Here is a 27,279-nt window from a genome sequence, read left to right as displayed (position 1 = left end):
CAGACCTGATGAGTTTTTCCGCAATTTTTGTTTTTGTTTCAGATTTCCAGCATCTGCAGTATTTTGCTTTTATCCTCCTACATTCAAGTCTAACTCATTTTTATATATACCACAAACAGCAAGGGACCCAACGTTGATATCCCTGGATTTGTTGGTCCCACTCTTTATCTTTACTGGAATATGTTGGCCCTGTACTCTCCCTACTTTCTTCTTGAATGAGTCCCACTGCTCTGATGCAGATTTACCTAAAAGTAGCCGCTCCCAGTCCACTCTGGCCAAATCATATCTGATCTTATTAACATCGGCCTTCCCCCAATTTAGAACTCTGATTTCTGGTTGAAAGCACTAAACTTCAATTTACAAAATACCTTCAGTAAGGTGCCACACAAACATCATTCATTAAATAAATAAAATCATATTACAATGATTAAGCTGTTTGTGATTTGTTTTCAAAATAAATATCAAGTAACAATATTATATTTATCTCATTTGCTTGTATTGTTCTAAAATATAATGGTAATTATTCAGCTTGCTGTGATTAATAATTATCACTAATAAATTTTTCAGCTGTTCATGTTACCTCCATAACAATTTGTGCATTAATTCCCCCAAGTGAGATTGTTAAACAGTGGCTAAACTTGTGGATGTGATCCTGAGCAGACTGTGCACTGGCTGATTCCAGCTCTGAACAAATGAATATTAAATCCAGCCCTGGCCATGGGCTATCAGTCCATATTGATGAAATATGAGTCCTTGCTGCTTTACATAGTGGCCCAGTAGATCTATCGTCAGAAGCTCCTCCGGAACCCATTGAGACACACTGCAACTTCCAGTTTGTGACTGCAAGAAGTTGTGACGATGTTCTGACTTTCAATAGCAGTGAACATCTCAGCATTTGCCATTATTAGCACCACAAAACCTGGGCCAAGCACAACTTGGCTGCTTTTTATCATACAGAAAATACACTACAGCAATTTGCCAAAACTCCTTCAACAGCACCTCCCAAATCCGCACATCACTTACAGCCTAGAGGAACAGAGGCAGTAGGTGTATGGGAATATCACTACCTCCAAGTCACCCACCATCCTGACATGGAAAAATATCAACATTCCTTCATTGTCACTGGATTGAAGTCCTGACACCCCCTACCTAACAGCACAGCGGGAATACCTTCAAACGGGCTGCAGCGGTTCAAGAAGACAGCTTACTACCACCTTCTCAAGGGCAATAAGGGATGGGCAATAAATGCTACCCTTGCCAATGATGCACACATCCTGTGAATAAAAATTGAAAATAAATTGCAGCAACAGAGCTTGAGTAATGGTTGCAAATATTAGCGCTCTTAAGGTTCCACTGTCAGGTGTTGCTGTATGGTATATGAATGCATATGTCTAAAACCTTGAGTAAATGTGTGTGTGTTTTAACAGTTTACCCTACATGCATTGTATAGCACAATACAACATATTTATCCTCTGAGTTGTTGACTCGAAAAAGAATTTTATGTCACGTAATAAAGCTTGCTGCTAAACGTTTCCCAGTTTAGCTACTTGAACTGCCTAGGGTAGTATGACCTTTCAACAAAAAAAAAATTGATGAGAAAAGAGCCTTTGCTCATTCAAAGCATGGCCTAAAAATATGTAACTTCCCAAAGTCTTGCATCTAACTTTTTCGAAACAATTCCAAAGTGTGTATCTCTGCAGTTCTGTCTGCACATAGCCCAAGTATTTATTATCTATTATATGAGGTGTTTTCTTTTCTGATATCTAATTTCAATTCACACACTAGTTTATATAGTGATAGGAATATTTTATCTCACAGAATGATAGAATAAGTACATCAGAGAAGGAGGCCATTTGGCCCATCTTTTCCATGCCCCCGCACTCTGGAAGAGCAACTCCCCCAGTCCTTCTCCCTGACTTTTTTTCTCTGTAGGCCCGCAATTTTTTTTTGCTTCAGATAATTAACCAATTCTCTTTTGAAGGTCTCAGTTGAGTTTGCTACCACCACACTGGCTGAGTGGCCTACCCTCTTCCTGTGTTACCGAGAGTACAGAAGAAAAGAACTGGGGTAGGGGGAAGGAAGCAAGAAACATTAATACACTGCACATCAAAACCATTTATATGGTTGTTTGGGTGGGGTGCTGAGGAGAGCATTAATTCCCTGGATGCGCAAATATCTTTTTTCTTTCATTAGAATTGCTTACCTGCTTTAATTTCAGGTAGACAAGATGGGGGAATGAAGTCAAAATCAATTGAAATTACAAAGTCGTGTGGATATTGTCCTTTTGACTAATTCAGAATGTGAAGCTACTCAGTACACTGCAGATCTCTATGTTATATGACAAATACTATGCTAGCTTCACTAACTCACGCAGACCACTTTACCTGATTAATATTCCATTTTTGTAAATGTCAAAACAGGACTAACCTTGTAAAGTCTTACATGGGAGAAATTAAGATAAGTTAAATATTATTTGGTTGCTGCTTTCTTTGAGATTAATAAAACTTTTCTAGACACGAACTGTGGTCAAGAAGTTGGCGGTGGCACCAAGATGGACCAACTACGGACTCAGAATATTCGGCTATATCCATCCCTATGCAGATAGTAAGTCAGTTTCTCTTTTTGTTTTGTTAGTTCTCACCCCCACCATCGTCATGACAATCTCGTTTCCTAAAGTCAGCATTAAACATGGACTGCTTTGCCACTTGCAATGTGCAGAAAGTGAACTGTTTTTAAATGAAAGAATGCGGAGGGATCAGCTTTGGTCTTCCATTAATCTATGTTATGCTTCTTGATGGACACATTAGGAATGTAGCAAGAATACACTGCTATAAGATTATCTGACTGTAGCAATTTTGAGCTTCTGTTCTGAGTATCACAGCAATACCAGGGGCTTGGCTCTTAAGCTGTAGATATTGAAATCTTCTGACCTGTAGGACAAGTATTGCTCAGAAGCAAAGCAGTCTTAGAAAGGTGGAAGGCATATAGAGAGACTTCTGCATAATCTGCCATGCTGGACTTGAATTATATTTCAGCAATTATACCTGCTTAGAAAGATGGACTGTGGAGAGGTTAACAGACAAACTCCTGCACCTCTTACATTGATCAAGATACATTAGGGTGAATAATATGATTAGAGAGGAGAAAATTAAAAACAGCAATTTCATGGGCAAAGGAGGATACAGAACATGTAAATGAAGCATTTTATTTTTGTGGATGAAAATGGGCCTAATGGAGTGTTTGACTTATAAGTGACTCAAGCACATGACTGTCCTTAAATGAAATTTTACAATTCTTTACCTTTTGTACTCTCAACTGAAATCAAAAGTGTTCACTCATGTATTATAAATGTAATCTTTTTAAATTATTTGTTTTGTTATATGATTGGGATGAAACACATGGGCCAGAATCTTCGGGTTGGCAAGTGGGGGCGGGGCCCACTGGCCGACGCGTAAAATGGCGCGCGGTGATATCAGGTGTGCGTCCCGATGTCACCGCGCGTCTTTCAAATTTTCAGTTCAGCGGGCACGCACCGGAGTCGGCTGCTTACCCGCCGAACTGTCAAAGGCCTATTAAAGCCATTTAAATAGTAATTGAAATGCTTAATGGAGCTGCCTGTCCAACTTTAAGGTTGGCAGCGGACGAAGAGCCCAGGCGGCCTTCGCATTTATCATGAAACCTCATCCACGGGCGGGATGAGGTTTTCATGAAGTGTTTATAAATTGAATTAAGGTTTTAAGTAAAGTTCATTGACATGTCCCAGCTCATGTGACACTCACATGAGGGGACATGCCTTAAAATTTTTTTTTTCGTTATTAAAATTTAAGTAAATCAAACGAATCTCCCTGAGGCAGCTCCGTGCTTCAGGGGGATTGCACATGTGACTCAGCCGACTCCCCCCCGCCGCACAGGGGGCAGAATTTTCTGCCTGCCGGGTGGGCGGGTCCGACCCAATCTCTGGCGGGTGGGGAGCCGATCCCCGCTGAAGAAACGGGCCCCGCTGCCATTTTAAGTGGGTGGGCCAATTAAGGCCCGCCCAGCGTGATGGCGGGCGGGAAGCGCTATGCGCTCCCTGTGCGGCCGGGGATGATTCCCCAAATGCAAGAGTGCGCTCTGTCACGCATGTGCACGAAAGAGTGCACATCTCCCTGAGGCTAAGTGCTGCCTCAGGGAGATCGCTGATAGCTATATAAACATTAAAAATAGAAAAATAATAAAATCCTTAACACGTCCCCCTCATGTGACAACGTCACACAAGATGGGACATATTAATAAATTTCACAAACTTTAATAAACTTTTTAAAACCCTGCATGAAACCTCATCCCGCCAGTGGATGAGGTTTCATGTTTTCTCAGAAGCCCGCCGGGGCTCCTGGCCTGTCCACCAACCTTAAGGTTGGACGGGCAGGGCCTTTAATTGTTTTAATTATCCTGTCAATGGCCTCAATTGGCCATTGACAGGTCAGTGGGCGGACAGTTGATCGCACTGTGCCCCCGCCTTCCTGAAAATTTAAAGGCCCCGCCCCCTGCTCGCTGACGGCAAAATCCAGCCCAGGGTTTGCGGCTGCGCGTCATGCTGGACAGGCCTTAATTGGCCCGCCCATGTAAAATGGTGGCGCGCAGCCGATCATGGGTGGCGATTGGCTGTGCGCCTGCCTGCGCCCACTCCTGTCCAACGCACCCTGACGGGGAGAAAATTCTCCCCATGGTCATTCCATTCATATAAATCAGTCTGGACTGAATTCAAATGACAGTCGAGACAAAATAGCATGATGCTGAAACCTCTGGTTAAAAAGTGTAGAGCAGAAAAAAATGGAAGATTTCTTGCTGTGATTTGGTGTTTTTCTTGGTTATCATAAGTAATATAAATTAAATTACAAAATGGCAAACCATAGAAGTGAAATTTCCATTGGCATAAAAAAACTTACAGCTAATTATGGGTTAGAGATATGCTCGAAATATTTTGTTCGGGTCTCTTTGTTGTAACCTTTGTAGCTACGTTAATTTACGGAGACGTCTCTTAAACAGACAGCTCTTTAAGAGACATTGCTGGAAAAGAATCACTGGTGTGTTTGTCTATATAAAAATGGCCACCAGACTTCAAAAGAAAAGTAATTCTGTGTATTAAATCAGTGAGATATTACCAAGTGGGTCTCTTTATTCCTTCACTTTACTAAATTGCTAACATAGTAAAGAAAAGAGGTGTACTATTTCCATGGTATGAAAAATAACAAACAATCCCACAATGATTAGAGTGAGCAGCGCCATGTATTAGGAGACAGTCAATTTACCACCTGAGCAAACTACTTCTTGATTGATGTGAAAATACTCCTCTCCCTGAAAGCAGTATGGTCAGGTGTTAAATAATTTTGAGCAGTCTTGGTCTGTTTGTTGGTGGTTCCGAGTCTACAGTATAAGATGTGCCAGTAGTTCACTATATGTTGGTGTTTCTACTCAGAGATAACTTGTAGGTGACTGTGAAGTTAATGGGCAGAATTTTCACCTTGGCAGGTGGGCCCGCGCCCGACCCGCTCAAACGTGAAGTGACACGCGATGACGTCAAGCGAGTGTCCCGACGTCAGCGCGCAATCGTGCAGTAGTTCAGTTGGCGGGTGCGCGCCGGAATCGACTGCGTGCCTGCTGACAGTTAGAAGACCTATTGAGGCCATTAAAGTATTAATTAACTTAGATTTTTCTCTGCCTGTCCGACCTTACGTTTGGCGGGCAGACGAAAAGGCCAAGTGGCCTATGCGTTTTTTAGGAAACCTCATCCATGGGCAGGATGAGGTTTCCAGCATCAAATAAAAATAAAATGAAATTTTTAAAATTTCATTTATAACATGTCCTTACTCATGTGACAGAGTCAAATGAGGGGTCATGTTTTATAACATGTTTAAAATCTTTATTTCTAATTTTTAAAACTCTCCATCCCCCGAGGCAGCTCTGTGCCTCAGGGAGATTTTCAAGCGTTCACTCGCGCACATGCGCAAAGTCCCCCGCTCGCCCCCTCCCCTGCCCTCACAGGCAGTGCTGAGCGCTGCCGCTTACATTTCACGCTGGGCAGGCCTTAAATGGCCCACCAGCATGAAATTGTGGTCCGGTACTGATCGCAGGCGGCGGTTGCCTTCCCGACCGCCCCCGCCAAGCCCGTCCAACAAGGGCAAAATTCTGCCCAATGTGTTTTAGGGGGCAAAGTGTCCTGCATTTGACTGATACGATTCCTTACATTGATTGACACTTTTCCTCTTACAGGAGTATTTGGTGCTGCCACTGGGATAAAATATTAAAGCTTTTCCTTTCCTAACACAGAAAAGAAAACCTGTTCTCTGCAAAAAAAAAAAGTGTGTTGCTTTATTACTGCTTATGTTGAAATTTTAAAGGAAGAAAGAACAAATTTTTTGCATAGTGCCTTATGTCCTGATGTGATCTCAAGCCAAAAGATTACTGGTACTTTTCATGTGCAGTAATTTTTTTTTATATAAAGGTAAATGCAACAGCCAATTTGTGCAGGCATGGTCCCACAAACAGCAAATTAATAAATGACTAGCTCATCTCTTCTTTGCTTAATGTCTCATCCAAAAAATGGCACCTCCACCAATGCAGCGCTGCCTCGGTACTGCACTGAAATGTTAGCCCAAGTTACATGCTTAAGACTATAGTATGGTCTGAACACGGGATCTTCTGGCTCAGAAATGAAGAAGCCAACTGAGCTAAGGTGACGCTTCCATAATAAACTCAAGATAGTAACACATAATGTTATATCTTGGCACTGATCAATTTTTGAAAAAGATTAAATACATTGGCACCATACAATAGTGCTCCAAAGTGCTTTACGACACAATTGTAGAATGTGGGTTTGTGTTTACCACGCAATGAGTTCCAGTCCCAGCTATGCCCGCAGGAGTGAGAGCTAGATACACCTCCACAGCAAGAGGAAGGAACTAATTGCAGTTGACGTGGATTTTTTTAGCGTACCTTCTCAAAATCAACAGAAAAGTGGCATTATCAAAGGCCTAGAAGCAAATTATTTAACCTCCTCCTTAGCAGAGGTGTGTTCTGAGAAATCCAAAGAGGAGAGATAAAATACATTTAAAAGATACTGGGCATTGCTACTTCAAGGACTCTGTGCACGTAATGGTGTGGTATTGGGCCTACAGACCATTATAGGCCCTTAGTCATGCTGTTTGCTGCTCCGAGATCTGGACCTGGATTTTTGTCTAGATTCGGGATAATGTGACTGATGCACTTTTGCAGCTTCTGAACATCTGACTTATGCATTACTTTCTCTGGAATTTTTGTATTCTCACATAGGGTTCAAGTTAACAGTGTAGTTTGCAAGCCACAATGGAGTGTGGGACAAGCACAATTCGAAAGGCTGCCTTCATTCTCCAACACAGAAGCCTAGACCTCACCCCCCACCCGCTCCCATGCCCCTTCAGGAGCCATGCAATAGTAATGGGAATTATTTTAAATGCAGGTGTAAAAAAGTTAAACCTGTGACAATGTAATGATGCTCTCGTTCAAAGATCTGTCACTGATACTGCAAGACATAACTTCTGCATTGAAACAAAGTTAATAATTTAAGTTAGCATTAAGTTGTGTAAACAAACAACTGTGTACTCTTACACCAGATTAGAGGTTCAGTATGTTATTACAAGCTCATAAAACTGACAATTAGTTTTTGGAACTCAGCCAAACATGTACTATGGCCACAGCTATCAAACATTGAAGGTGCAAGAGTCTGAAATTGAAAGAACAGTTGGTGCAGAATTTTGAGTCGGCGAGCAGGGGCGGGGCCCGCTCGCCGACGCTTAAAATGACGCACGGTGAAGTCGGGGGGAACTCCCGATTTAAATTTTCAAGAAGGCGGGAGCGCAGCAAAACCAGCTGCGCGCCCACCGACCTAACAATGGCTAATTGAGGCCTTTGACAGGGTCAATTAAACAATTAAAGGACCTGCCCGTCCAACCTTAAGGTTGGCGGGCAGGCCAGGAGCCCTGGCGGGAACTAGAAAAAAACATGAATCCTCATCCACTGGCGGGATGAAGTTTCATGTACGCTTTAAAATTTTTTAATAAAGATTGTGTAAAAATTATGGACATGTCCCAACTCATGTGACATGATGGGACATGTAAGGGAAATTTTATTTTTCTATTTTTATCTTTTTTACATGTAGACCCGATCTCCCTGAGGCTGCACTTAGCCTCAGGGAGATGAGTGCGCTCTTTCATGTGCATCCGCGAAAGAGCGCGCACTCGATTTTGGGATTCCCCCCCGCCCACACAGGGAGCGCATAGCGCTTCTGTGCGGACATCACGCTGGGTGGGCCTTAATTGGCCTGCCCACGTAAAATGGCGCCATGCCTCCAATCAGGGGCGCCGATTGGAAGCGTGCCCATACGCACCCGCCCATTAACTCCTCCCCCCCCCCCCCCCAACAGAGGGAAAATTCAGCCCTTGGTGTCTTCTCCTTTTCAAAGCAGATTGCCTGCCTGTCAATCAATGAAGGGAAGCAAATGCTGAGTTTTTTACCTTTCAAAAGCAGGGGATTTTTTTCAGTCAGAGCTGTCTGCATATTTAAATCGCAGTGCCAAACATGACACAGTTTTCTGCATTTTTGAATGTCTTATAATACTTTCTCCAATGGAAAACTGTATTGTAATGCATGTCTGCACTTACACAATGGTGGTCAATGTAATGGTTAACTTCCCTTTGCAGGACAGAGCCCTAAAATGAAACACTGCATTAAAATCATATCTACCTTACAATATAGCATTTAATGGTGAGACTCGAAGGCGTGGAATCATTTTACGCTTACCTTTCACAATGTTGCCGACTCTTGAGCAGGTTCCCCCCAGTGGCCATCAATTCTCCAAGGCGGTAGTTTTTTTAAGGGCTTCCAAACTTGCACCAGCACACGAAAATAGTGTGCGGGAGGAAATACAATGTTCCTGTGGTCCTAACATAGGGACCCCAACTTTAGAAGAGTTGCGTGTGTGCTTTACACCCAAGGCCTTCCTGGCCTGTGAAAAGGCCACAGGAAAATGGCGTGGAGTTGAGAAAGCACAGGGAAATTGATTTTCCAGCAAAAAAAAACTTAAGATCAGCATTTTCCAATTTGCATCTCCATTGGGAGATAAAAATCTGGACTTGGTTCTCAGCAAAGGTAGCAGTAGGGACAATGAATTTGGTCACTATCTCTATGCTAGGGAGAAGTGTTACTGGTCACAAGCAAGTGTCCTGTTGGGGGGGTGGGTTGTGTGTGTGTGCATGAACCCTCCCCCTTTCCGGCAGCAAGCGTGGAGATGGGGTACCATTTAATTGGGTGGGTGGGGACTCTGCTTCCTCCCCACCTCTGCCCATTTGAGTCCAGGGCAAGAAGGCTCATGGGTGGCCTTCACTGCCTGGATGCTAATTGAGGCCCAGATGTGGGCAATTGATGTACAATTAAAGGACTCATCCTGCTGCCACTGGTACTCAACCAGCTGCAGGCAGCGGAGTCGCCATGCAGAAAGCTTGAATAACAAACACTGTCAAGTTTGCTTGTGGATTTCATGGTTGGGGGAAGATTCCCTCATTCAAAGGCACTCCGTAGCTGATCGAGGGAGCCAGCAAGGGGGAGGGCGTGCCTGCTTGCCACCGATCCCCTCCATCTCCCATTTCTCATGATCCCAACGCAGCAACCTCCATCCCGTTCTCACTCACCTTTGCCCTGGGGCCCCTCATTGATCCTGGCCTCTGGTGGATGTATTACCGGCAGCTGGCACCTCTCCCAGTGACACTGATGGCAGTGGAGATCTGCTGGTCTCTGAGTGGCCGGCAGCTCTTAGTGAGATGGGATTTCCACCCCTGGGGCTCTTAGTTCAGGGGCAGGCCTGACGCTGGCCATTTAAGTGCCTGATGGGCACAATATTGGTAGGCTTCACCAACTGAGGCAATGCAGGTCTCACATTGGTTCTCCAGCTGCCAGGTGAGACCCCTGTTGCAACCATTAAATTTTGACCTATGTGTGCGTTTAAAGTAAGGATAAGAAAACTACCTCTTCTCCCTAAATCAAGTAGCCAGTATACACTTACTGGCCTGAATTTTTAGGTCGGTGGGCAGGCGCAATCGACTGGCCCGGGACCAGCTGGGGAACAGACTGCTGACAGCGATCGGCCCTCGACCGCGATTTCACATTGAGAAGCTCAGTGCTGCCGGAGTGGGGGGGGCGGGAACGGGGCGAGTTGTGGGGGGGGGGGCGGGAACGGGGCGAGTGGGGGGGGGGCGGGAACGGGGCGAGTGGGGGAGAGTGTGGGGGGGGGGGGGGGGGGATGCGAGTGGGGGGGCCGAGAGCGGGGCGAGTGCTGACGTCCACGCGGTCATGGGCCAGCACTGAGAGCTCCTCGAAGGCAGAGAGCTGCCTCAGGGAGCTGAAGACCTGAAAAATCAAAAATAAAGGGGTCAGAAGCTGAGAAAAAGTCTCCATGCATCATAATAAATCACCGCCCGTGGATGAGGTTTCATGAAAAATGTAAAGGCCGCCTGGCCGATTTGCCCAACCGCCAACCGCAAGGTTGGACAGACCACGAAAAATCGGAGTCAATTGCTCCTTTAATGGGCTTAATTGCCCTCTGAATTGTCGGCGGGGCCGCTTCCGACTTGCGCACGCCCTCTGACTGAAATACCGTGCGAGCGTGGGGACGCTTGCCTGATTATTTCGCACTGGATCAGGTCGACACGCACACACCCGCCCAGCTAAAAATTCTGCCCACTGTCTACGTCCAATGTTCATACGTAAAGAACTGACACTTTGGAAATTGCCAGAGAATCATAGAATGACTTCAGAAGAAAGCCATTTAACCTATCGTTTTGATGCCAGCTCAATACCTCTAACAAATCTCCTCTCAACCTTCCTTTTGCCAAGGAGAACAGCCCCGCTTCTCCAATCTATTTATGTAACTTAAGTTCCTGATCCCTGGAACCATTTTCGTGAATCTTTTGTGCACTCCCTTTAATGCCTCCACATCCTTGCTAAAGTGTGGTGTCCAGAACTGGACGCAGTTCTCCAGTTGAGGCTTAACCAGTGTTTTATTTAGGTTTCATATAACATAACTTCCTTGCTTTTGTACTCTATGCCTGTTAATGAAGTCTAGGATGCTGTATGCTTTGTTAACTGCACTCTCAACCTGTCCTGTCACCTTCAAAGATTTGTGTATTGAGAATTGACTCCACCCATGGTATCACACCTGGTATAACTGAATGGCTTCAAGAGAGAAGGGAAAGAAATTCTGGGGTCAGTAGGTGTTTCCAGAGAACTAATTAATTATGATGCTGTGTTTCAGGTGCATTTCAATTTGCAGTGGCCTCCGATGATAATTCTGAATTCTGGCTGAGTACGAATGACAATCCTTCAAATGTCACACTTCTGGCTAGAGTTGGAAAGGTATAATATCAATGCATGTTTCAAGGCCTGGATTAAGGACTTGTTTTACCCTGGGCACATAATGGAATTGAGCTGTCTAATTTTAGATTTACTGCTGCCTTAATGGCCTGCGCATTTTGCAGCCCACAGACACTAGTGATGTGTTGATAAAACTGGTATCAAGGAGTGGTATCCACACACTGTGCTTTAATCCACCTGCCGCACCACAGAAAAAAACCATTTCTCACAAAACACGAAGGCTAGCAAAAGAAGTACATATCTCCCTCACCTACACCCATTATCCCAAACTAGCTTGCAAGAACTACTGCTAGCTTAATTTCTTAGCTATGTTGTTGTGGATAAGATGGTTAGCATTACAACAGTACAAAACTAAGAACTATAAAATAAAATTCAACACACATCAAATTTCTGGTTCAGAAATAGCAGTGCAAATGGTGCTGGAAGGTTATTTTAAGTCAATGAGAAGGTCTAGGCATTGGAGCAGGATCTGTGAGGTGGAGACTATGGTAACCAAGTGATATTGAGTCATTACAGCAGAACAGGAGGCCATTCGGCCCCTCAAGCCCATGCTGGTCTCTATAGAGTGATCCAGCCAGTCGCATTCCACCACTCTTTCTCTGCAATCCTTCAGGTTTATTTCCTCAAGTGCTTATCCAATTTTCTTTTGAAATCATTGATGCCTCCATTTCAACCACACTCAGGTAGCGAATTTGAGGTCATTACATCTCTCTGGGTAAAAACGTTTATCCTAGCATTCTCTCCTGCTTCTCTTGCCCAAACCCTTAAATCCCCTAGTCCTTGTACCATCAGCTAATGGTAACAGCTTTTCTTTGTCTACCTTATCTAAACCTGCCATTCACATGTGCACCCTCCATCAAATCTCCCCTCAATCTCCTTTGCTCCAAGGAGAACAACCCAGCTTCTCCAATCTAACATTGTAGCTATGTTCCCTCATCCCTGGAACCATTCTGGTCAATCTCCTCTGCACTGTGTCAGGGACATTCACATCCTTATGTGTGGTGACCAAAACTGGATGCAATACTCTAGTTGTGCCCTAACCAGAGCTTTATAAAGGTTCAGGATAACTTTACTGCGTTTGTACTCAATACTTCTATTTTTGAAGCCCAAGCTCCCATAAGCTTTGCTAACTACTCTCTCAATATGTCCTGCTACCTTCAAAGATCTATGTACATGACCCCCTGGTCTCCTGTCCCTGCAACTCTTTAGGACTTTGCCATTTAGTCTATATTGCCCCTGCCTATCCCTTCATCCAGAATGCACCACCTCACACTTCATATTAAATTTAATCTGTCCTTCTGCTAGTCTTGCAGTCGATTGATATCACCCCTATTGTTTGCTAGATCTCCAAGTTTAGGGTCATTGGCACATTTTGAAATTTTACTTTGTATTCCAATATCCGAGTCATTTCCTTGGGAAATACCAGCATCTACCATCACCCAGTCTGAAAAACAACCATCTACCATCGCCCAGTCTGAAAAACAACCATCTACCATCGCCCAGTCTGAAAAACATCTACCAGGACTTGTTTTCTGTCCTTAAACAAATTTTTTTATCCAAGCCAACACTGACCATAAGCCTCAATTTTGTTAATCAGCTTCTTATGTGGTACTTTGTCAGATGCTCTCTTAAAATTCATATAGACAACATCCATTGCATTCCCATCATCAACATTCTCTGTTACTTCATTGGTGCTGAATCAGAGACTAGAGATATTGAAATCAGTCTTGGGTCATGGGAGTCATCAGTAGTGGGGTAGAAAACGATAGTAGATCTGATCAGAGAACTGCAATCTTGTGCAGAATCTAATGTATTGACAGCCAATGAAGACAACAGGTGTATACTGTTACTTACTCTCTTAGCCTGATGCTAGAGGAGAAGGGAGAGACCAGAGGAGTAGAAGCAACATCTGGTAAGGACACTGCTGAAACTGATGCATGCAAAGCATGCTCAAAATGTAATAAGATTTCCACATCAGCAAATTGGGACTTTCGCAAGTTAAGTTTGGTGTACTGTGTATGCACCTAGATTGTCCAGTCTGTGAAGTTCACTATTGCAAATCAGTCAATTCTAAACAGCCTGCACTTACTTTGAGTTTAGTGGAACAAGAATTGCATATAATATTGACCCATTTACATTGAAATAATGTGACTGCAAACAGAAACCAAGTTAACATTCTCCTGTTTTTCAATGTAGACTGGCAAGGAGTGGACAGCCCCAGGAGAATTTGGAAAATTTCAAAGTCAAGTCTCCAAGCCCACACAGTAGGTGTATTGTTATTCAATTGGCTAAATTATTCCCCTCCTATAGTTTCTGTGTAACAGTGGGCAGAATCTTCTGGTTGATGTGCGGGTGGCGGAGCCCGCACGCCAGCGCTTAAAATGTCGCGCGCTGACATCGTGCGAGTGTCCCAACGTCAGTGCATGGCATCATGATATTTTGGTTGGCGAGTGCGCTATGTAGCGGGACGCGCGCCTGCCATTAATTAAAGGCCTCGTTAAGGCCCTTAACTTGCCAACCATCGACGATTTTGAGGAGCCTGTGCGAGCTTCGGCTCAGCGCACGGGCCCAACGGGCAGGCGGGTAAGTGATTTTTTTTACAAATCTCATCCAGTGGCGGGATGAGGTTTGATGGCGGTTTCAAAAAAGTTTAATAAAGTTTTTGCTTATTTAATTAACATGTCCCATCTTGTGTGACATTTTCACATGAGGGGGACATGTTCATTAATGTTGTTCTATTTTTTATATTTGCCAGCCTTTCAGCGATCTCCCTGAGGCAGCACTTTACCTCAGGGAGATGTGCGCTCTTTTGCGCGTATGCTCGAAAGAGCGCACTCTGACAGTTGGGGACCCCCCCCACACAGGAAGTGCATAGCACTTTCTGTCGGGCGACACACTGGGCGGGCCTTAATTGGCCCGCCCACTTAAAATGGCGGCGGGGCCCGTTTTGGCTGCAGTGATCGGCTGCCTGCCCGCCACTGAGCCGGTCGGGCCCGCCCACCCACCCACCAAGGGCAAAATTCTGCCCCGTATTTATTTTTCAAAAACAAGACAGCTAATTTCTTTTGCAGTGATTTGTCCTTTCACAGGTTGCATATCAAAGTATTATTTTGCTATTTACCATCACGAATGTCGTAAAGTTGATTGGCTTTTGCCACTACAGATTATTTTACAGTAATATCCTTTTATAGACTGTAAAATGCTGTTAAAATGACGAGATGTGAAGATTGTTGGAATTCTTGTTAAATAAGATTGAATAACATTTGTTGTTTCTGCCCTTTAAATGCAAATATATATTACTCTTAATTAAATCGATTTTTTAAAAGAATTCTCAAAAGTGTGGTTTGAGAGCTGCACTTGGAAGTCATGGGAATCCAAACTGTGACAGACAAGTTTGAGTAAGAGTGACACTGAGTTCACAAAACGAAGACCTTCATCATTGCTGGTTGCATTTCTAGGGTCTTGAAAACATATAAACCCACATTGTTGTCTTTGGCACCTTGGAGGGACAATGGATGTTGCATTGAATATTTGAAGGATAGACTATCCTGGTGGCCTAGTCAAAGGTGGGAGAAAAAACCCAGTGGCTTTTTCTAAAAAAAATTGTTCTAGTAAATCTTGGTTTACGTATATGTTGGTATTATCTGTTTATATTGCGCATCAATGTCTTAATCTGGCCCCACCTTGAAATACTGTGTAAATTCTGGCCACTGTACTATGTGAAAGTCATTTGGGCACTGCAGAAGGTCTAGCGTGCTAAATTGTTAGCTGGGATAAGGCATCTGAGTTATAAGGGGAGGCTGTAGAAACTGGCATGTTTAGAGAAGACTCAATAGTATGTTTAAAGACGTATTCAAGATTCAATAGGATGAAGTTATGAAAACTTAACTATGTTTAACATAGTAACAGGTTGCACAAAACACCATTGCCAGAGACTTAGAAGAGTAAGCATGAAGAAACACTTGAGATTTACCATTTTTACACAGAGGGCAGTGAATATATTGAATAGATTGCTAATGGAGGAAATGGCATTGATTGCATACTAAAATCAAGAGAGAGCTGGATAAATAGTTTGTAAACAAATGATGGATAAATAAGTGAGATATCACAGAATATGATACTTTCCAGAAAATTGAATTAGTGAGATGAACCAGAGTGACTTTTTCCAGTCCTGTACATTTATATTCTCCTACATACAGTGCACTGATGCAGCAAAAGTGCACTGCATTGCATCATATTGGGCATCGGTTCATAGCTGTAATCTCAAAAATGTTAAATACCTGCTCTCAGTCCATTGTCAACCAAGGACATTCCTAAAGGAATGTCATGTTTCACATTTACTATGCTATACATGTTTCACCTAGTTTTTGAATAATGTCAACAAAAAACCATGTTACAGGTAATTCACCTGCTATCTCAGCTTTGGATAGGTTTGTGGGGTAGGAAGACGGGAGGAAAAGTGGAAGGAAGAAAATAATTACAAGAAATGAAGGAGCCTTAACCTTTAAAAAACACCATCCTTGAATACTTTCATGAAAAGTGTTCATAGAAACATGGAAAATAGAAGCCGGAGTAGGTCATTCAGCCCTTCAATCCTGCTCCACCATTCAATATGATCATGGCTGCTCCTCTATCTCAACACCATACTCCCGCTCTCTCCCCATACCCTTTGATGCCTTTAGAGTCTATAAATCCATCTATTTCCTTCTTAAATATATTCAGTGACTTGGCCTCCACAGGGTTCTGTGGTGGAGAATTCCACAGGTTCACCACCCTCTGAGTGAAGAAGTTTCTCCTCATCTCAGTCCTAAGTGGCTTACCCCGTATCCTGAGACTGTGACCCCTTGTTCTAGACCCCCCACAACCAAAGGAAACATCATCCCTGCATCCAGCCTGACCAGCCCTGTCAGAATTTTGTGTTTCAATGAGATCTCCTCTCATTCTTCTAAACTCCAGTGAATGTAGGTCTAGTCAGCCAACCTTTCCTCATAATGACAATCCTGCCATCCCAGGAATCAGCCTGGTTAACTTTCACTGCACTCCCTCCAATGCAAGTATATCCTTTCTTAGATAAGGAGACCAAAATGGCACACACTACTCCAGGCGTGGCCTCACCTAGGCCCTGTACAGTTGCAGTTAGATATCCTTGCTCCTGTACTCAAGTCCTCTTGCAATGAAGGTCAACATACCATTTGCCGCCTTAATTCCTTGCTGAACCTGCGTGCTTGCTTTCAGTGATTGGTGTACAAGGACACCCTGGTCCCTTTGTACATTAACATTCCCCAATCTATCACCATTTAATTAATACTCTGCTATTCTGTTTTTCCTATCGAAGTGGATAACTTCACACTCATCCACATTACACTGCCATGTATTTTCCCACTCTCAACTTGTTTAAATCACCTTGAAGCCTTTTAACATCCTCCTCACCACTCACATTCCCACCTAGTTTTGTGTCGTCAGCAAACTTGGAAATATTACATTTGGTTCCCTCATCCAAATCATTGATGTATATTGTGAACAACTGGTGAAACAGCACTGCGGCACCCCTGTAGTCACCGCTTGCCATTCTGAAAAAGACCCATTTATTCCAACTCTGTTTCCTGTCTGCTAACCAATGTTTCCTGTTTCCTGTCCTGCTTATTTTGTTGTTGGCTCTACATTTGTGAATTTATTTACCTGAAATAATTTGAAATATTTGTGGGTGACATGTTTTACAAAGCACAGCATTCTTCAAATGAAGTAATTTCACATAAATATTGCACAAAGCATACCTCAGGTATGAAAATATGCAAAATCGACAGGAGATTATATTAGAGAGAGGATTACTAGCCCGTGAATGCAGAAACAAAAACATAAAATGCTGGAGAAATAGGTCTAACAGCATCTGTGGAGAGAAAAACAGAGTTAACGTTTCGAGTCCATATGACTGGAAGAGTCATACGGACTCGAAACGTTAACTCTGTTTTTCTCTCCACAGATGCTGTTAGACCTGCTGAGTTTTTCCAGCATTTTCTATTTTTGTTTCAGATTCCCAGCATTCGCAGTATTTTGCTTTTACCTTGAATACAGAAGCCTAGACCGCTTCAATTTTCTTATAAGTCTTGACTTAATTGACCTAAGTAGTCATTAGGCATTTGCCAAATCCATGGTGGTGCTGTTTTTGTCAAAGTATGGGGTGGGGCAGTAACCTGCCAATAACTGGATTATACACTGCAATAATTTAATAAACTGCTCATTTGCAACCTCTACAGCACTGAATTACTAAGCAACTCTTGTACTTGTCTCATCTATAGCAGTATTTAAGTTACTCTGGAAATGTTCAGCAATATTTTCAAAATGTACTTGGTATCAAGGTACAGGACTTGTAAACATGTTGCCACAGAAATCATGAGTCATAGAATGTGACAGCACAAAAATGGGCCAATTGGCCCATCAAGTATGAATCATGGGATACATTTTGTCCTCCCTCGGACTCGGTTTACTTTGACGGAGTCCGCACTGGAAATCACGGCAACCAGATCCCAGCACTTACTCTGAGATCAATAACCTTCAAATTTTCAGTCTTTTTATCTAGCTACTGTTAATGGGCCGAATAAATATTTCCTAATTGTTTGCTTGTCATCTGCTGGGGAGGTGGTGTCGTGTCACTGGACTAGTAATCCAGAGGCCCAGACTAATGGCCTGGGGCCATGGGTTCAAATCCCACCCCCAGCAGTTATTTAAATTCAATCAATAAACCTGGAATTGAAAAGCTATTTTAATGGTGACCATGAAACCATTGTCAATTGTTGTAAAAGCCCATCTGGTTCACAAATGTCCTTCAGGGAAGGAAATCTGCTGTCCTTACCTGATCTGGCCTACATGTGACTCCAGACCCACAGCAATGTGGTTGACTCTTAAATGCCCTCTGAAATGGCCTAGCAAACTACTCAGTCATATCCAACTGCTACAATATCTACAAAATGAATGAAATTGGACGGACCACTGGGCATTGGCATAGGCATCAGAAACAACAGCGGTGAACCCTGCCCTGTCGACTCTTGTGCCAAAACTAGTTAAGCAACAGTTTGACATAATCATATTCACCATTTCATACCTTACAGACAATATCCCAGACACTACCATCACCATTCCTGGGTACGAAGTGTCCCACGGGCAGGACACACCCACCAGAGGTGTTCAATATCCCCTACTCTACCATTACCATCAAGCCTAGGGATCAAAAGCAAAATACTGCGGATGCTGGAAATCCGAAACAAAAACAAAAATGCCTGGAAAAATACAGCAGGTCTGACAGCATCTGCGGAGAGGAACACAGTTAACGTTTCGAGTCCGTATGACTCTTCAACAGAACTAAGGAAAAATAGAAGAGAGGTGAAACATAAGCTGGTTTAAAGGGGGATGGGACAGGTAGAGCTGGATAGAGGGCCAGTGATAGGTGGAGATTGCCAAAAGATGTCATAGACAAAAGGACAAAGAGATGTTGACGGTGGTGATATTAGCTAAGAAATGTACTAATGGTGACATTAAGGGTAGAAAGCAGGATGAGCAAGGTGCAGATAGCCCTAGTGGGGGTGGGGTGGGGGGAAGGGATCGAAATAGGCTAAAAGGTAGAGATAAAACAATGGATGGAAATACATTTAAAAATAATGGAAATAGGTGGGAAAAGAAAAATATATATAAATTATTGGAAAAAGGGGGATCGGAAAGGGAGTGGGGATGGAGGAGAGAGTTCATGATCTAAAGTTGTTCAACTCAATATTCAGTCCGGAAGGCTATAAAGTGCCTAGTCGGAAGATGAGGTGCTGTTCCTCCAGTTTGCGTTGAGCTTCACTGGAACATTGCAGCAAGCCAAGGACATACATGTGGGCATGAGAGCAGGGTGCTGTATTGAAATGTCAAGCGACAGGGAGGTCTGGGTCATGCTTACGGACAGACCAAAGGTATTCCGCAAAGCGGTCACCCAGTCTGCGTTTGGTCTCTCCAATGTAGAGGAGACCGCATTGGGAGCAGCGAATGCAGTAGACTAAATTGAGGGAAGTGCAAGTGAAGTGCTGCTTCATTTGAAAGGAGTGTTTGGGCCCTTGGATGGTGAGGAGGGGGGAAGTAAAGGGGCAGGTGTTGCACCTTCTGTGGTTGCATGGGAAGGTGCCGTGGGAGGGGGTTGAGTTGTAGGGGGTGATGGAGGAGTGGACCAGGGTGTTCCGGAGGGGGGGTGAAGGGAAGATGTGTTTGGTGGTGGCATCATGCTGGAGTTGGCGAAAATGGCGGAGGATGATCCTTTGAATGCGGAGGCTGGTGGGGTGATAAGTGAGGACAAGGGGGACCCTATCATGGTTCTGGGAGGGAGAGGAAGGTGTGAGGGCAGATGCGTGGGAGATGGGCCAGACACGGTTGAGGGCCCTGTCAACCACTGTGGGTGGAAAACCTCAGTTAAGGAAGGAAGACATGTCAGAGGAACTGTTTTTGAAAGTGGCAGCATCAGAACAGATGCGACGGAGGCAAAGGAACTGAGAGAATGGGATGGAGTCCTTACAGGAAGCGGGGTTTGAGGAGCTGTAGTCAAGGTAGCTGTGGGAGTCAGTAGGCTTGTAATGAATATTGGTGGACAGTCTATCACCAGACATTGAGACAGAGAGGTCAAGGAAGGGAAGGGAAGTGTCAGAGATGAACCATGTGAAAATGATGGAGGGGTGGAAATTGGAAGCAAAATTAATACATTTTTCAAGGTCCAGACGAGAGCATGAAGCAGCACCGAAGTAATCATCGATGTACCGGAGAAAGAGTTGTGGGAGGGGGCTGGAGTAGGACTGGAACAAGGAATGTTCCACATACCCCATAAATAGACAGGCATAGCTGACGCCCATGTGGGTACCCATAGCCACACCTTTTATTTGGAGGAAGTGAGAGGAGTTCAAGGAGAAATTGTTCAGTGTGAGAACAAGTTCAGCCAGACGGAGGAGAGTAGTGGTGGATGGGGATTGTTCTGGGGATCAACCCTGGTTCAATTAAGAGTGCAAGAGGGCATGCCAGGAGCAACACCAGGCGCAACACCAGGCGCAACACCAGGCATACCTAAAAATGCTGAAGTTGCAACACAAGACGACCTGCGTGCCAAACAGCATAAGCAGCAAGTGATAGACAGAGCTAAGCGATAGCATAACCAACGGATCAGATCTAAGCTTTGCAATCCTGCCACATCCAGCCGTGAATGGTGGCGGACAGTTAAACAATTCACTGGAGGAGGAGGCTCAATGAAGTGGGAGTCCAGCACATCGATGCAAAAGATAAGGCTGAAGCATTTGTAGCCATCAGCCAGAAGTGCCAGGTCGATGATCCATCTCGGCCTCCTCTGGAAATCCCCAGCCTTCAGCCAATTCAGTTCACTCCACATGATATCAAGAAATGGCTGAAGGCACTGGATACTGCATAGGCTGTGGGCCCTGACAAAATTGCAACAGTAGTACTGAAGACTTGTGCTCCAGAACTAGCCGTGCCCCTAGCCAAGCTGTTCCAGTACAGCCACGACGCTGGCATTTGCCCAGCAATGTAGAAAACTGCCCAGGTAAGTCCTATCCACAACAAGTAGCACAAATCGAACCCGGCAATCAGTCGACTCTCAATCATCAGTAAAGTGACAGAAGGGGTCATCAACAGTGCTATCAACTGGCACTTACTCAGCAATAACCTGTTCACTGATGTTCAGTTTGAATTCCACCATGGCCCTGACCTTATTACAACCTTGGTCTAAACATGGACAAAAGAGCTGAACTCGAGGTGAGATGAGAGTGACTGGCCTTGACACCACGGCTGCATTTGACTTAGTGTGGCATCAAGGAGCCCTAGCAAGATTAGAGTCAATAAGAATCGGGGGAAAACTCTCCACTGGTTGGAGTCATACCTAGCACAAAGGAAGATGGTTGTGGTTGTTGGAAGTCAATCATCTCAGCTCCAGGACATCACTGCAGCAGTTCCTTGGAGTAGTGTCCTCGACCCAACCATTTTCAGCTGCTTCATCAATGACCTTCCTTCCATCATAAGGTCAGAAGTAGGGATGTTTGCTGATGATTGCATGATGTTCAGCACCATTTGGGACTCTTCAGTTACTGAAGCAGTCCGTGCCCATATGCAGCAAGACCTAGGCAACATTCAGGCTTAGGCTGATAAGTGGCAAGTAGCAATCATACCATACAAGTGCCAGGCAATGGCCAAGTCCAACAAGAGAAAATCTAAGCCCCTCCCCTTGATGTTCAATGGCCTTACCTTCGCTGAATCCCCCATTATTAACATCCTGGGGATTAAAATTGACCAGAAGCTGAACTGGACCAGCCATATAAAAACTGTGGCCACAAGAGCAAGTCAGAGGCTAGGAATTCTACAATGTGTAACTTACCTCCTGGCTCCTCAAAGCCTGTCCACCATCTACGAGGCACAAGTCAGGAGTGTGATGGAATAATCTCCATTTGCCTGGAGAAGTGCAGCTCCAACAACACTCAAGACGCATGACATCATCCAACAGCCCGTTTGATTGGCACCCCATCCATCACATTAAACATTCGCTCCCTCCACTACCGACGCACAGTGGCAGCAGTGTGTACCATTTACAAGATGCACTGCAGCAACTCCTCCAGGCTCCTTCGACAGCACCTTACAAACCCATGACCTCTACCACCTGTAAGGACAACGGCAGCAGATACATGGGAACACCACCACCCGCAAGTTCCGCTCCAGGCCACACACAATCCTGACTTGGAAATATATCCCCATTCCTTCTCTTTCACTGGGTCAAAATCCTGGAACTCACTTCTTAACAGCACTGTGAGTGTACCTACACCACATGGACTGCGGCGGTTCAAGGATGTGGTTCACCACCACCTTCTCGAGGACAATTAGGAATGGGTAATAAATGCTGGCTTAGGCAGCGACACACACATCCAGTGAACGAATAAGAAAAATTTCATGGGGAATTGAGCCCTTACGTTCTGAGCTTCACTTAAAAGCCACATCCTTGTGTAAATTAGATCAAAATCAACCTTATTAGGCCAGTTAGGTAAAAATGTAAAAATGTGACTCTATTGTTAACTATAATATTGTTGAGTCTGGATAAGTGGAAAGTTATTGGGTGGCTTGAGAGCCTAGGTTGGGATTCCCAGAATCCTGGGGCGGAATTTTCCGCTCCCACCAGTGGCAGGAATCGTGGTGGGCAGGGTCTCTAAATTTGGAGTGATGGAAAAAGTCAGTTTCCCACCGACAAAATATTAGTTTGGAATTTTGTTCTCCTGACTTTGATGTGGGTTAAAGGCTGTTTCCTGCTGATCTATGTCGGGAACCACATTTGCATTCGTTTGCATCTCATGAATGCTCATTAAAAGGCCAACTCGCCAGAATTCTGTTCCCCCCCACCCCCAAATTAAGTGCCAGTGGATCATTAGAACGGTCTGTTTCATGACAGTATATAAGTGGCGTGCACCATGCATGCTTCAGTTCACCCATGACTCGGAGGGTGGATGCTGCTTTCATCTTCCTTTAAGACCATGGTTGCGAGATTTCAGGTGCCTGTAACACACGCTGTGCCAAATCTGACCACGAGAGGCAAGACTAGCAGGGAGGGGCAAGGCAGAGGCCAGAGTAGAGCGGGGGTACGATGGGGGCATCATGAGAGGGAAGGGGTGAGACAGAGACAGGACTAGGGGGTAGTCAAGGAACAGAATGAAAGAGTGAAAGATTCTCTGGGGGCAAGAGTTGTAAGGCTATCCATGGAAGAATAGAGACTGTTCTGGGGCTGAGGCCACGCTATTAGGGGCATATTGAAGAGACTGTCCAGGGGATGTACGGGCCATAAAGGGCTCTGTATGGCACGCATTTTTTGATCCGGTCTTGGGCTGGGGAAAGCCTCTCTGTGCAGTGACGGTCATGCACAGTATGGTGTACAGTATGGAGCATGGTCAGACACCTAAGGCTTTTGATCCTGGGGGTTCAAATCATGGCACTGTGAGGGAGGTGGCACAGTCACAGTCAAAGGATGCACCTGGATCCTGTATATTGGTCACTGAAAACTCATGTGGGGTATTGGATGGTCTCATGGCTGGGGGTGGGGGAGGTCCCAAGAAAGTAAGGGTTCATGTGGCCTCGGGAAGGGGAGGGGTCACGTCAACAAAAGGCATTGGGGACATCAACATTGAAGGGTTCAGCCACGAGAACAGGAATATCCACATGAACAGTGATGTGGTCAAGGATAGGGGGAGGTCGGATAATGACAGGAGGAATGGGAATTAGGAGGTGGTGAGTACGGCAAAGGATAGGAGGAACTTAGTGGGTAATGGGGGAAGGTTGGAAGATGGTCTCTCTCACAAAAGCAACAGCATCATTTTTGCTATCACAGAAGGATGATAAAAATTTGAAAAAGACGGCGGAAAAAATAGATTGGGAAGGGGTCTCGGGGTGTTTGAGAGTTCAGCAAAACAATTTTGCGCCATATGAAGGGGCACCCTATAAATTTTCTGCTCAATCCATGGGCAGCATGGCTCAGCTGGGTGCTGGACTCGAGGATCTAATGCATAATGAAGGAGCTTGGCTCCTTCACTAACGGTGTGCGTTCAAGCGAGAATCTATTAAGTCTAGGTGCTGGATGCATTTGGTCTAAATTGGCATCTGATCCTTACAGAGGCATGTCAGAATGAATGTAAGGCCAAACAATCAAGGACCATGGCTGCTGCACTGAAGCAACATGGGCCCTACAAGGCTCAATGTTCTCAGTGCATTGGTCATGGCATTCAAGGCACCATGCTTGCAGTCATGACGTAAGTGCAAGGATTGGGTATCAATAGTTATTCTCAAGGCCACTGGAATATAACTAACAGAAGTCTGTTTGAGGGTTATAGGACATGGATCTTTTGAGCCTAATTAAGACCCTAGTTGTGAATGCGCTGTCATGTCTGAGGGGGATGCTCAGCCACCTGTTATCCTCCAGGATGTTATAATTCTGCAAGGGGTGGCCTTGGTATGCCATGTACAGACTGAGAGCAGGTCAAGGGCTAGTGACTGGATTCCTGCTTTGGTTATGGAGGGAGACCATTCAATGGGAACTACTATTGATTGCTCAATTGTATCTGTTCATAGATACAAGAAGGAGTGGCAAATGCACGTTGCAGGGAACACTGCCTTGCTAATAGCTTTGATTAAAATGAGGAGAAGGGCTCATCACTGATTGGCACAGCTCCAGGAAGACCATCACCTTGAGGATCAAGAGCCACCGGGGCCCCAGCAAATCCCAGATGCTGGTGAGGAGGGGCCAAATCCATAAAGACATTTGACACCACCAAGGGTCTATAGAAGACGGAGCTCATACATGGAGATGAGCGAGACACCGTTGCAGGCACCTTCGCTTGTCTATGGATACAGTAGCTGATTTTGCCACATTTTCCTTGAGAAACCTACCCCGCAAGGACTTGGAGGGCTTCCTGTGCCAGTTGTTTTGGAGGTGACCATTGCACTGATATTTGCCAGCAGTTCCTTCCAGGGCTCCACGAGGAACCTGTGCGGGCTCTCACAATTGGTGACACATAAATGCAAACGGGAGGTGACAGGTGCCCTTTTCAGTAAAGTTCACCATTACATACAGTTCTAAATGAATGAAACAAGCCTGACTGCCAGAGCACATTGGAAATAAAGACTAATCACTGTGGTGAGATTATGTAAGATTTAATGCAAATGAGGATCCAAATGGAGCTCATTGGGAGGTGGTACAGTTTTGACCCTTGAATGAGCGTGGGACCTTGCATCACAAAGACTAGCCATTGAATACCTGAGACTTGGAGATGGATAAATGCGAAATGTATTAACAGAAGTGAAAAGTATATACGGTGATTGAACACCTGTGCCACCATTGTGTATTCAAAACCTAATTTTCCTATCCCTACCACTACGTCTAGGTGCAGCCCCAACATCTGCAGCAGAGTTGGAAGCAACTTGCTGACTGCTATGCCCTGTTGTCTGAGATAACTTTGGCTTGAGTCCTCTAGTGGTCTGAGGCCTGGAGGGCCCCAGCCTGCGAAGGGACACCTGCTCTGGGTCAAGTGTACCTCCTCAACCTGACCTGCTGGAGTTGATGAGGTCACAGGCAGAAGGGAGTTAGAACAGCAGGACACCCTTGTAGCGTCCTGGGTGGATGCCCTTGGGGTGTCTGGCTGGTGCTCCTCCCTGTGGGTGCCCGATGGCCCCTCCCTAACTTCTTAAGGAGAAGAGGCACCTGGAGGGAGGTTGAGGTGCCCCATCCTCCTCTCACCAGCCACTGCTGGAACGCGCCCATAACTAGAACGATGATGTGCAGGTCTGAGCGCAAATCCAAGAGAAACTGCTGGACCTGGGTCTGCAAGGTAGCCACCATCCACCAATGGAGACTTTGACGCATTCCAATGCCAGAGCCACGACATCAGACAGAACATGGACGGACTCCTCCAGTTCCAGTCAGGTGACAGCCCCTGCCAACATTGCCTTATGTTCCCCTTCCTGTCTCTGCATCTCCAATATTTCTCTTAGGGCTGATTCTAGAGGATTGTCATCGGACTCGAGCTTAGCAGGGGCTTGGTCTCCAGCAGTCCTCCGAGTATTAGAGGCCTCGGCTGACACTGCCTCCACCTGCTGTGGACCCATGTCTTCGAGGCAATCATTAGCTTGTGAACCTGAGCCTACACTAGAACCAGGTCCCACTGAGATGCATGAATCTGCACTGGTGGAGGGTGCAGGTGAACGCAGTGACGGGTCTTCATCAAACGGTTGGTCTCTCTCCTCATCTGAGGTGGTCTGAGGGCTGGGGCTGAGTCATCTGCTGGAGGACATCCTTCACCTGTTCTTGTTGGTACCTGGAATAGAGAGAAGAGAGAATTAGTGACTGACTAGGCAGGCTTTTACATTATAGGTCAGTCACAGTCATTGCCCACATGTGGCCGATGTACACTGGATGCATCCTCACAGGTTTGTTTGGGAGGCTGATCTCGCCTTCCACTCATGAACGATCCCTGTCCTCTCCAACCAGTTCTGTGGCCTGTTCCTCATAGTGGGAGAGTGTCCTCAGCTCTGGTGTCCGCTCTCCGGTCTTGGCTCTCTCCCTTTAGTTGTGGGAGATCTTGTCCTACATAAAGACAGATGGATTCATTGTGAGTACTGTGGATGCAAGAGCAGTTCAGAAGCATGCATACCTGCTGGGTGTGCTGAGCCCTCCCCAGTAAGAGAGTAAGCTGCTGTTTGTGCAGGGACTTAGATGAGATGGTGAGCTTAAAGTGTTTGGCAGACGTTCAGTGCTGATGTCCCATTTGCTGGTCGTGAGTGACATCCCTGTTGGCTCTAATCCTTAGACTGCCTGATACCCTTATGAGAGTTGAGTTTGGAGTGAGTAGAAGTTTCACTTAACCTAGTGGAGCACATCAGATTCTTTTTTGGCACTGCAGGGTGGTCCTTTTTTTGTATCCCACCGGCACTGACCTCTTCAGCAGCCTCCTTCCAGGCCAGTGAGCTCAGGTGGAAAGACTTCCTGTTCTCATCCTAAGGAAAGAGGACAGCCTGGACAGCCTCCCCAGGGAGGCCTTGCTGAACCATGGTGCTGAGGGTTTCGATCTTTTAGGCACCATGGATTTCGTGTGCTACAGAACACCTGGGCTGCAGTGAGTGAATGTCTGTCTGGGTGCCATTGAAATATCGTGCCAGGACCTTCGACTCCATGAAGTAACAGCAGGGCGGACAAATTACTGCCCACATTGCCATGAGATTCACCAAGCTCCTCACTGATACAGAATTATTCAACTGAAAGGCAGAAGATCGCACAGGTTCATCTGACCC

The 27,279-nt window shown here is 45.2% G+C and overlaps 1 protein-coding gene across 3 annotated transcripts in view; it reads left to right on the top strand.

Annotated features, from left to right (window-relative positions):
• Nucleotides 1–27,279, top strand: part of b4galnt3b (beta-1,4-N-acetyl-galactosaminyl transferase 3b) — a 241,886-nt gene that overhangs the window by 139,714 nt on the left and 74,893 nt on the right. For all 3 annotated transcript variants that reach the window (XR_013580218.1, XM_078568192.1, XM_078568191.1), the window contains exons 5-7: nucleotides 2,514–2,604; nucleotides 11,324–11,424; nucleotides 13,639–13,706. Coding sequence is in view for 2 of the 3 variants with exons in the window: in XM_078568192.1 (XP_078424318.1) it covers nucleotides 2,514–2,604; nucleotides 11,324–11,424; nucleotides 13,639–13,706 (260 nt within the window). In the remaining variant the exon portion in view is untranslated. The remainder of the gene's footprint in view (nucleotides 1–2,513; nucleotides 2,605–11,323; nucleotides 11,425–13,638; nucleotides 13,707–27,279) is intronic.

Source organism: Cetorhinus maximus, chromosome 22 (genome assembly GCF_964194155.1).
Source record: "Cetorhinus maximus chromosome 22, sCetMax3.hap1.1, whole genome shotgun sequence".
Lineage (NCBI taxonomy): Eukaryota > Metazoa > Chordata > Chondrichthyes > Lamniformes > Cetorhinidae > Cetorhinus > Cetorhinus maximus.
Note: the sequence above shows the minus strand (reverse complement) of the source record. Positions and strands in the feature narration are given on the sequence as shown.